Source organism: Euprymna scolopes, chromosome 27 (genome assembly GCF_053919585.1).
Source record: "Euprymna scolopes isolate OS-2025 chromosome 27, ASM5391958v1, whole genome shotgun sequence".
Taxonomy (NCBI): Eukaryota; Metazoa; Mollusca; class Cephalopoda; order Sepiida; family Sepiolidae; genus Euprymna; species Euprymna scolopes.
Window position 1 is genome coordinate 36,934,649 of NC_136508.1, and position 9,576 is coordinate 36,944,224.

Below are 9,576 nucleotides of genomic sequence, written 5' to 3' on the forward strand. Positions count from 1 at the left end.
AACAAGAAAAATGTTTTACACGTAACAGAGTAAGTCACACTTGCTATTTTTAGTTAACCTAAATTTTAACAGCATTTCAATTATTTAAGTTTTGACCAACTGCGATGACGAAAAGTGCGCTAAGAAAACTCGTGCGTAAAAAAGGAAGTTTTTAACTACATCAGCCAACTGAAAAATCACATGACGCGATTATTTAAAAATGCGTATTATTTGGATTATCCGATTTACCTTTTTAGCTGTCATATTCGCAAAGTTTCGACCGATGTAACATCTCTCGCCATTTTGCAGAGTCGGGAGGGTGTATTTGATTCTCTCCCACTGCAAGAACTTGGACATGGACACCAGGGTCGGAAAGTGGGATTCAGAAGTCAGCGCCCCCGAAGAGATGCACTCTGACCTGCAAAAACATGCCTGGGCAGTCCCGTCGGCATTCCTCGGTAAAGGCGTCTTAGGCAATTAGCAATAATCTAACCCCATTCGCAAAGCCTAAGAAGGTGGACCTGGACCTCCTAGAACAGCACAGAACCAGCATTATTACTGCACCTAATCAACAGGGATCAGGTCATTAGAGGAATGGTCTAATCTCTTGATGTTGGGGGCCGATGATAAAAATCTTGTTGCACTTGGGGATCTGGACAGAATTTCAAACTGTACCCGAAGGAGTTTATGGAAGGGCTAGCGGTTTCGTGGCGGTAATATAGTTTTTTATCACTTAAATAACTACATTTTCCCTCTAAAACAACACGTCTTCGTATTGATAAAACTTTCTCGTCTATGTGTAACCTTCATGAATGCACATAGATTTATTATTTCTTTTTAAGGGTGGAGGTACTTCTACACAATATGAACTAAATTGTTTATTTCTTTGTTTTTTAAAATTTGTTTTAAGCTTAGTTCAGCAAAAATCGGTTCGTATTGTGTAGAAGCACCTTTATATTTTTCTATTAATCAAATATTTATGGAAATAAAAATATATAAAGCCATACTAAAAAGGAACTTTTTTTTTTTTTTTTTTTTTTAGAAATTCTAAAATGTACTTTTGAATTATTCTCTCTAAGCCCCACCCGGGCAACGCTGGGTAGATACAATTAAAGTTTGTGATAAAAAAAAAAAAATACCCTCCAAAACCCATGAAAATCCGTTAAAAATAAAGGAGAAAGGAAAAATGACATTTTTTTTTTTTTTTTTTTTTTTTTTTTTTTTTTTAACTATTCGTCCGTTTGTCGTTAAATGCGTGTTAATGAAAACCAGAAAGAAAAAAGAAACTAAGTTAACTCGATGTGTAAATAACAGGGTTGGTACGTAAGGTGAATTTGGCTGATTTAGTACGACTTTCTGAGTTAACAAATATGACAGGAATGAGAAACACAAAGTTTTGCAAAAATAGCCAAAAGAAAGAAAGAAAAAGTAAAGCCAAGTCGATACCCTTAGCCTTTCTCCTTTTCGAAAAGTCATATTGTTTATTTTTAACTTTTCACTAATTCATAAATGATGATGTCATGGTGAATTTTTAAACTCGTGTTTATAATATATATATCACACATATAATTCTCTACCAACGTAAAAAACAAAAACAAAAAAAAAACGAGTATAATAATGGACCAAATAAGCTAACCAATGATGTAATTGTTGTAATAATTACTCAGTACGAAAATAGATTTTCAAACGTAACGAAATAGATCACTTCATTTTCACGCCCAAAATAAAAGCAAACGAACTTATCAAAAATGCCTTCTAATTTACTAGCAGGAAGGACTATCTGTCGTTGCCCGGGTATGGATAACAAAATTAGTTTGAAAGTGTATTAACATAATTCTTTCTAAAACTTCGCCCTCCCTCTCAAACACGCAACCGACTCAATATAAAAGAAAATTTTTTTTTTTTTTTTTTTTAGTTTTTTTGAAACCAGTTAAGAAAAAGAAAAAGCGAGACACCTTTTTATCCCCCCACCCATCCATACGCTTATTTGGTCATTGGTGACCCCGAAGAGAATTAATGTTGTAGGTTGTTTTTATAACCAGAACGGGGCCACTATCAGATGTAGTAAGATTTCTAAGTGTATCTTGTGTAGTCACGACTTCTTACGCACACAATTAAAACTTCCCTTTATATAGTTGACAGACTAATTTTTTATATATATATATATATATATATATATATATATATATATATATATATATATATATTATATAAGTGATACTAATTTTATATTGATATATTACTTTTTTTTTGTTTTTTTTTGTGAAATAAATTTTGAATTTACTTTGTGTTCTTTGGGTTCAGCGTTTTTTTTTTATTTTTTATAGATAAAAAAAAAAGAAGTCCGTTTGGTTATTTAAGAGTTTTAAAAGACGATTTGAGAAATGTTCAAGTTAACTATTCTCAGTCCATTTATAATTTATAACAAAGTCAAAACTATGAATATGTACTTACAAGCCTCATATAAATAAACCGGTTAATTCCTATTTTAGTCAAGTAAATTATTCATCTATATATCTCTAAAAGTGAAATTGTCACCGTGTCCTTGTACATTTCCCTACCAAACTACTCTGTCAATTTTCAGTTTACAAACTAGAGATTTGATATAAGGGGCATCGAGATTTGGGAAAATCTTTAATCGGTTTTCGGCCAGAAATTTGCTGTCAAGGGGTCAAAGTTCAACGATTTGACCTTTGAAAACTCTACCAAACTCCTCCGCCAATTTTGGGTTTAAACACTTGAAATTTTATATGTAAGTTACTTGGACATAAATTAAAAAGTTTGATCTGAGCTCAAAACAATAGATGTTAAAGGGGTCAAAATTGGGGTCAAAGTTAAAAAAAAAAAATTGACCTCTGCGGTCTCTACCAAATTACTCAACCAATTTTTGGTCTAAACATTTGACATTTTGCATAAAGTGTATTCAGACATAGGGCAAACATTTTAATCGGTTTTTGGCCGAAAATTTGGCTACCAAGGGGTCAAAGTTCAAAAGATTTGATCTTCGCGGTGTCTAGCAAACTATTCAGCCAATTTTGCGTCTAAACATTTGAAATTTTACATAAATAGTATTTAGACATGCCGCAAGCTTTTTAATCAGTTTTTGGGCGACAATTTTACTGCTAAGAAGTCAAAGTTGAAAGAGTTGATTTTTGCAGACTCTACCAAACTCCTCTGCCAATTTTGGGTCTAAACATTTGAAATTTAAGATGTTGGTTGCCTGGACAGGAGTCAAACTTTAATATGTATATATATATGTGTGCACATAAAGTTATGAACAGTACATAAGGCCCGAGCAAAGCTGGGTTGAACTGCTAGTAATGAAATAAATTTCAGCATTGCCCCCTCTAACACAAAACAAAAAAAAAACTTATTTTTATTTAACATAATTTTAGTTACAAAGAAATTAAAATTAAAAAAAAAGTATAGTTAAGAAACAACTTATATCAAATGGAGTAGAATTTAATTGTCTATCGACCTGTATACTTTTAACGTACTGAAACTAAAATGTTTTGTTTTGAGAATTTGTTTTCTATGTTCAAAGTGACATCACAAAAAACAAACAAAAAAATAAATAAATAAAAGCGAGGACCAAAATAATGGCCTTACTGCGTTAAACTCAGGCGATAAGTGTGGTTTTACGAGGGTGTTTACTGTTTTGTTTTTTGATGGTGGCGGGGATAATGATTTGCCACACAGACTTAGGATGAGTGGTAAGGTATTTTCTTTTACTATATTTTAGGATGGATTTAACCGACGTAAGTCAACTTAATTGTAGTGTTATAAAGAAATAATAATTATAAATCAACCTAGTTTCAGCAGATTAGAAATATACAAGTTGGTAGATAATTAAATTTTACTGCGTTTAGTACAAGTTATTTTTGTTTACCATTTCACCATTTATCAAAAAATGAAAAACAATTATAGCACCAAGTTGTGGCAAGTTTCGTCGCACACGTGAAAAGTCGAAATGAAACCTAACAAGAAAACATGGTCGACATCTTTAGAAACAAATTCTGATAGAGGCTAGCTAAGGAAGGACGATAGCTCAAGTTCGCAATTACCTACTTGAAAAAAAAGCCCCCCAAAAAAAAACAAAACAAAAAAAAAACAAATAAAAGTAGTTATTTATTTGCTTCCCCACTGAGCAAATAAGGCACAAGGCCGTTTTTTAATGTGGAGAGTGAAGGGAGGGAAACCAGTTCCCTCGAGAGGCAACATGAAGGGTTTCCCCTACATTGACCAAAACTGATTGATACAAGAGCAATGGTCTGTTATGTGGGGTTACCCCCACATATGGTCTTTAGTGCAGTACTGCAGTATCTGCCAGAACAGTACACCCTTGATCTTTGATCCCAGGCCAAGAAGGCCCGGGCGTTACCTACACCAGATAAAAATTAAATTTTATTGCGATGTTTTGTGTGCGATTTTCATTTTAAGCAAAAATAAGATAAAAGCGGTTAAAATCAAGTACCGTCCATCTTTGTTTACATTTACGTCAGCTGACATTTGTGCTTTGACGATGTATAAAAGCTTTGATAATTACTTACGGGATTAATATAAGTAGTTTAACTATTTTTCCCTCTTCCTAGTAATATTAAGCTCTCCGATCATTCATTTACTATCTAGTACCTATCCGGCGTCACCCGGGAGGGAGTCTTCATGCTTTCGTTTTCCTTTTACCAAATAATGTTTTTTTTAATAGATATTTTTATAAAGTTAAATTGAACTATTATGTTTATTGATGAATTGTGCCAAATTGTTAAAAATTATAAGTATCTTTTGTCTTTAAGTGTTATTTTAATCCATATTTATAAAATTATTATAGCTTTAAAAACTGGCAGACCGTGCGATTTTTTTCGATAGGGTTTTTAAGTTGAATCCAATTTTTATGGTATATTTTGTTTATTAAATTGTTAGATGAAAGTACAGAATAGTTACTCTTCCTTTCCATGCTAAGAATGGGTTCCTGATAACGTTATTATTTCAGCACGGTCCGTATTCTGCATACGTACACAAAACTTGAAATCTTTTTAATACATGATTATTTATGTGCTGAAGATTTTAAAGTCAGCTTAAATGAGTTCTTATTCGACAGTTTAAATGCTTCCAAATACCTCTCAATTTTTGAATTACCAGTACCCTCCAAAAATAACCGATTAATTGTAAATAAAAAAATGTGTAAGTTACCTAGAGGCGATAAGCACAGACACACGAGAAGTGATTACAAGTATAGGGATATTTCGTTCCGTTGATTGAATAAATTATTTATTAATTATAAAGAAATACTTAGGAAGAAAAGTGTCTGAAGTTCCTAACTAATGTTAAGGAATGCATAATAAAATTACAAAAAGATTTTTCAGTTTAGTACGAAATATTAATGAAGAGAAACAAAAACTCGTTGGCGGTTTTTATAAAAAAGATAAATCATATTAAATAAGAAAAAAATAAAATAAATAAATGTGTAGTTTTAAAAATAAAGAAAGTTCAATTGACCTATTTTACCGCATACGGATGACCAATTACACCATAATATACTAGTCAGATTTCTTTTAACGCAATCACTTAAAACAGGCAGCAAAGTTTAAATCAAACAATCTTAAGCAACAAAATTAAGCAATAAAAAACGGGGGGAAAATGACCGTTTATTTTTATTATTATGTAAATATTTTTTTTGAATAAAAAGGACAACAGAACGAAAAAAAGTAAAAAACAAAACAAAAAAGAAAACAAAAAAGAAATATATAACAAATGTTATCAAAGGCAAGATAAGTTACTCTTCTACTTACTTGTATAAGTTTTTAGTGTTTTAACTTATTTTAAAGTGTTTATTCCGTTCGAAAAACGAATAGTCTCGATTGTTATGTTAGAACAACAAAGGCAGACATGATAGATCACATTTTTGATAAATGCTACAAATTAGAAAATTAAGCAAAATACTGGCAGAAAACCAGAAAAATAACAATGATTCTGGCCATTTGAATTTTGAAATGGTAAAAAAAGTGATCGTTGTAATTGTATTCGTCATTCGTAGAGGAAACGCATTTAAAAGTAACCGTTTTTAATTTTGTACTTGTCTTATCTTTTTACTGGAAAGGGGAGAGAAGTTAGACTTGCTAATTTATTTAATAATAGTAAATTTGCACGAAAAGATTGAAACACGATAATGATGGCCACTTGGAAAAGAAATACTCATTATAACGCTTTTGGTCTTCCGTAGTTTTGTTGTTTTTGTTCCACGGAAAACAAAAACAACAACAAAAAAGTATTGTTTAAGTTAAAAATTTGGTACAAACCTCTGATTTTGTGTAGCGATGTCTGGCTAATTTAACCACGGCGAAGTTTCCTTTACCAATGGTCCTGTCGATATCGTAAAATCCGACACGTATAGGGTGCTGTTGTTTGGTGGAAGGGTTTGGGTAAGCCATTACCATACCGGTTCACCCCCGGGGCAGCAACCGGCCACACGGGGACGATGGAAAGGCACGACCGATCGCGATCGCTAGGATAACAACATTTCAAGACGAGGATGAGGATTGAAATGGCGATGAAGATGAAAATAACGTTGTTGTTGTGTGAGTCGTGGTCAAGCTAGACTTATACGAAGAGGCTGCAAGCCTGGACACAAGCTCGTTCTTACACATGCTACTCCAGCTAATGTTATGACTTGAGTGAAGCCTGCCGGTTGCGTGAGTGGTAGTTTAAGGTTATCGAACAGACAGAGGGGTAGAAAAGACAATGAGTAGGAGGTGGGCGATATAAGAGAGGGGGTATAGGCGTTTATTTGTGAGGTGGAAGGAGGAAGAACAATAGTGAGAAAGACAGAAACAAATTAAAAGTAGGAGAGAAATTCTCTCTCTCTCTCTCTCTCTCTCTCTCTCTCTCTCTCTCTCTTTTAATAATAATAAGGAAAGGAAGAGGAAAAGAAAGAAAATCTGTCTTTCTCTAACTCTATATTAATAAAATTGTGTAATCACTTCTCGTGTGTCCATGGAAAACATGAATGTATTGTCTGTTTCGCACGTTTACATGAATTACACATCGAATTATATATTTTTTTATCCATTAATTGAATATTTATAGAGTTCAAGCAATAGTGTAAAGTACATCCCCAAAAAGCATTAAAATGGTTACCATTTATCACAAAATTAAATCCGCCAGGATGCATTTCGGTTTCTTCGTAAACAAGTCAGAAATTTTTGTTATCTCTCTCAACTTCACTTGTGATTACACTTTTATTTTTAGTTAATTTTTAAAGGTATCCTTTGTTTATTAAATTGTTAGGTGAAAGTACATGTAAACGAAGACCCCCCCCCTACCGTGTTACGGCCTTTCTAAATATTAAAGTTATTCTTTCGAAAAGAAAGCAAAACATCCTTAACACAGAAGGGGGACAACCGGAAGTGAAGTGGAAACAGTAATCGTAAAGATAACCGACATTTTAACCTCTTGTTAATAGTTGAAAAAAAAAAAAAAAATCAATTGTATTGGAAGCATTTAAACTGTCGAATAAGAAAATCATTTCTGGCTTTAACATTCGTAGAAATCAATCTTTATTGAAAGTTTTTTTTTTTTTTAAGGCAATGTTATCCTTAGCAAAACAATACTTTCATAAAAAATATTGGTTGAATTGACATTTTAAATGCGCAAACGGCATTGTAATAATTAAATTTAATGTTCAAAATTCTATTTAATAGAGTTCGATTAAAAAAAAAAAAAATCGAAACAAAATTGAAACTAAAAAAATTCCCGAACAATACTGGGTAAGTACAGCTGATACATGACTAAGCTTTGAGAACCGGTTTATATATATATATTAGTTGACTATTATAGAAAACTGATCACATATAATGATAGAAGATGTATCGAGACATAGGAATGGGTATGTTTGATCTGGCATAATGATGATTCATTAAATTGTGAGGTCTGCGTACATGCCTGGTCCACAAAGTATGGAAATAAAAATTAAAAACAAAAACGTTTACAAGTGTTTTTGATATAGACGTACATAATACTTTGATAAGTATGTTTTAATTTAAATAGGAATGGTATAATACAATTGTGGGGTCTGCATTCGCGCCTGGCCTACATAAAATGGAAATAGGCACAAACTTTAATAAAGTATTAATTTAATATTTATCTGCGTAAGTATACTTTGATAATTATGTTTCCGTTTGAAGAAATACGGTATAATAAAATTATGGGGTGTTCGTTCGCGCGTGACTTCCATAGAATGGAAATATGTCACAAAGTTTAACAAGGTTTTTTTTTTATATAGATCCACATAATATTGTGATAAGTGTTTCAGTGTGAACAGGTATGGTATAATAAATTATGGAGTTTATCTATTTTATTTTTACTTTCATCATATTTTCCTTTGGTTTTGATATCCTCAAATTCGAAACTATCTCTTTACAACACTACCTTTTCATAAGCTATCATACTTTCATAAATCAGAGTCCATTTTCTGTAGGCTGTTTTTGAACCCAGTCAACGACGAGTACTTTTGCTAGGATATATATATATATGTGTGTATATATTAATTTTAATTTCATTGCGGATCATTATACTCATCTTTTTCTTAGTTGTTTCACGACGTTTCGGCCAACTATTCCTCGAGCCTTCGTCAAGTGGTAACCTCGACGTGAAACAACTAAAAAAAGGATAACAGTCCACAATAAATAAAAATTAATAAATAAAACTTATCTCAATAATGAATTCCAATTAAATAATATATACCATTCGGTATGGCCCCAACCGTGGAAGATCAGATAATAAACATGAATTTATAAGACCAAAAAATTCCTTGGACGCCCTTCGGGGCCCGTGACGCAGTTGATAGAGATGTTGAATCTCTACCGTTCCAAGTGAGAATTGTCTGAAAATAGCGGTTTCAATCCTACTCAAAGCCAGCTAGAGGCTTACTTGGCCCTTCTCACCAAAACATGATGAGACGACAACAACTACAGAAGGCAGTAATTGCAGTGGATGCAGTCAAGAGGTTCAGAGTTCCTATCCGTCGCGGTTACCACCTGACGAAGGCCAGATGAATAATTGGCCGAAACATCATGAAACAACTAAGAAAAAGATGAGGATAATGGTCCGCAATAAAATTAAAATTAATATATATATATATGTTAATTTAATATATATATATATATGTATATATATACACACAACCCCCCCCACACACACATATAAAATGCAAATCGTAAAATGATACGTAGAAAAGTCATTTACTTAGGCTCCCAAAATTCAACATCAACAACTAATTAATGTACGATCGTTTTTGAGACGATATATTTTTTTTTTTTAAAGATTTGAATAAAATCTCAATAAAATCCTAAGCACTGAAATCAAATAGAAACATTACATTTATAGTCCAAGAGAGAATATCAAAATATCATACAGCAAATGAATGCTACGAAGAGGCAAATATAATCTACTTTGAGAAATGCTTATAATAGATTTATAAGGCAATTATAAAATACTATTTAAATACAAAATTGACACTTAAGTGAACATACCTAAGGATTATTCACAAATCAAGATTTCAGGCAAAAAAGTAAATTGATTTATAACTCATATAATAAGTTA

The 9,576-nt window shown here is 32.2% G+C and overlaps 1 protein-coding gene across 1 annotated transcript in view; it reads right to left on the bottom strand.

The window, feature by feature from the left end:
• Positions 1-6,677, bottom strand: part of LOC145248826 (serine/threonine-protein kinase SIK1-like) — a 106,834-nt gene extending 100,157 nt beyond the window's left edge. The window contains exon 1 of the mRNA XM_080110516.1: positions 6,276-6,677. Within this exon, the coding sequence (XP_079966642.1) occupies positions 6,276-6,413 (138 nt within the window). The 5' untranslated portion in view covers positions 6,414-6,677. The remainder of the gene's footprint in view (positions 1-6,275) is intronic.
• Positions 6,678-9,576: the final 2,899 nt, after the last annotated feature.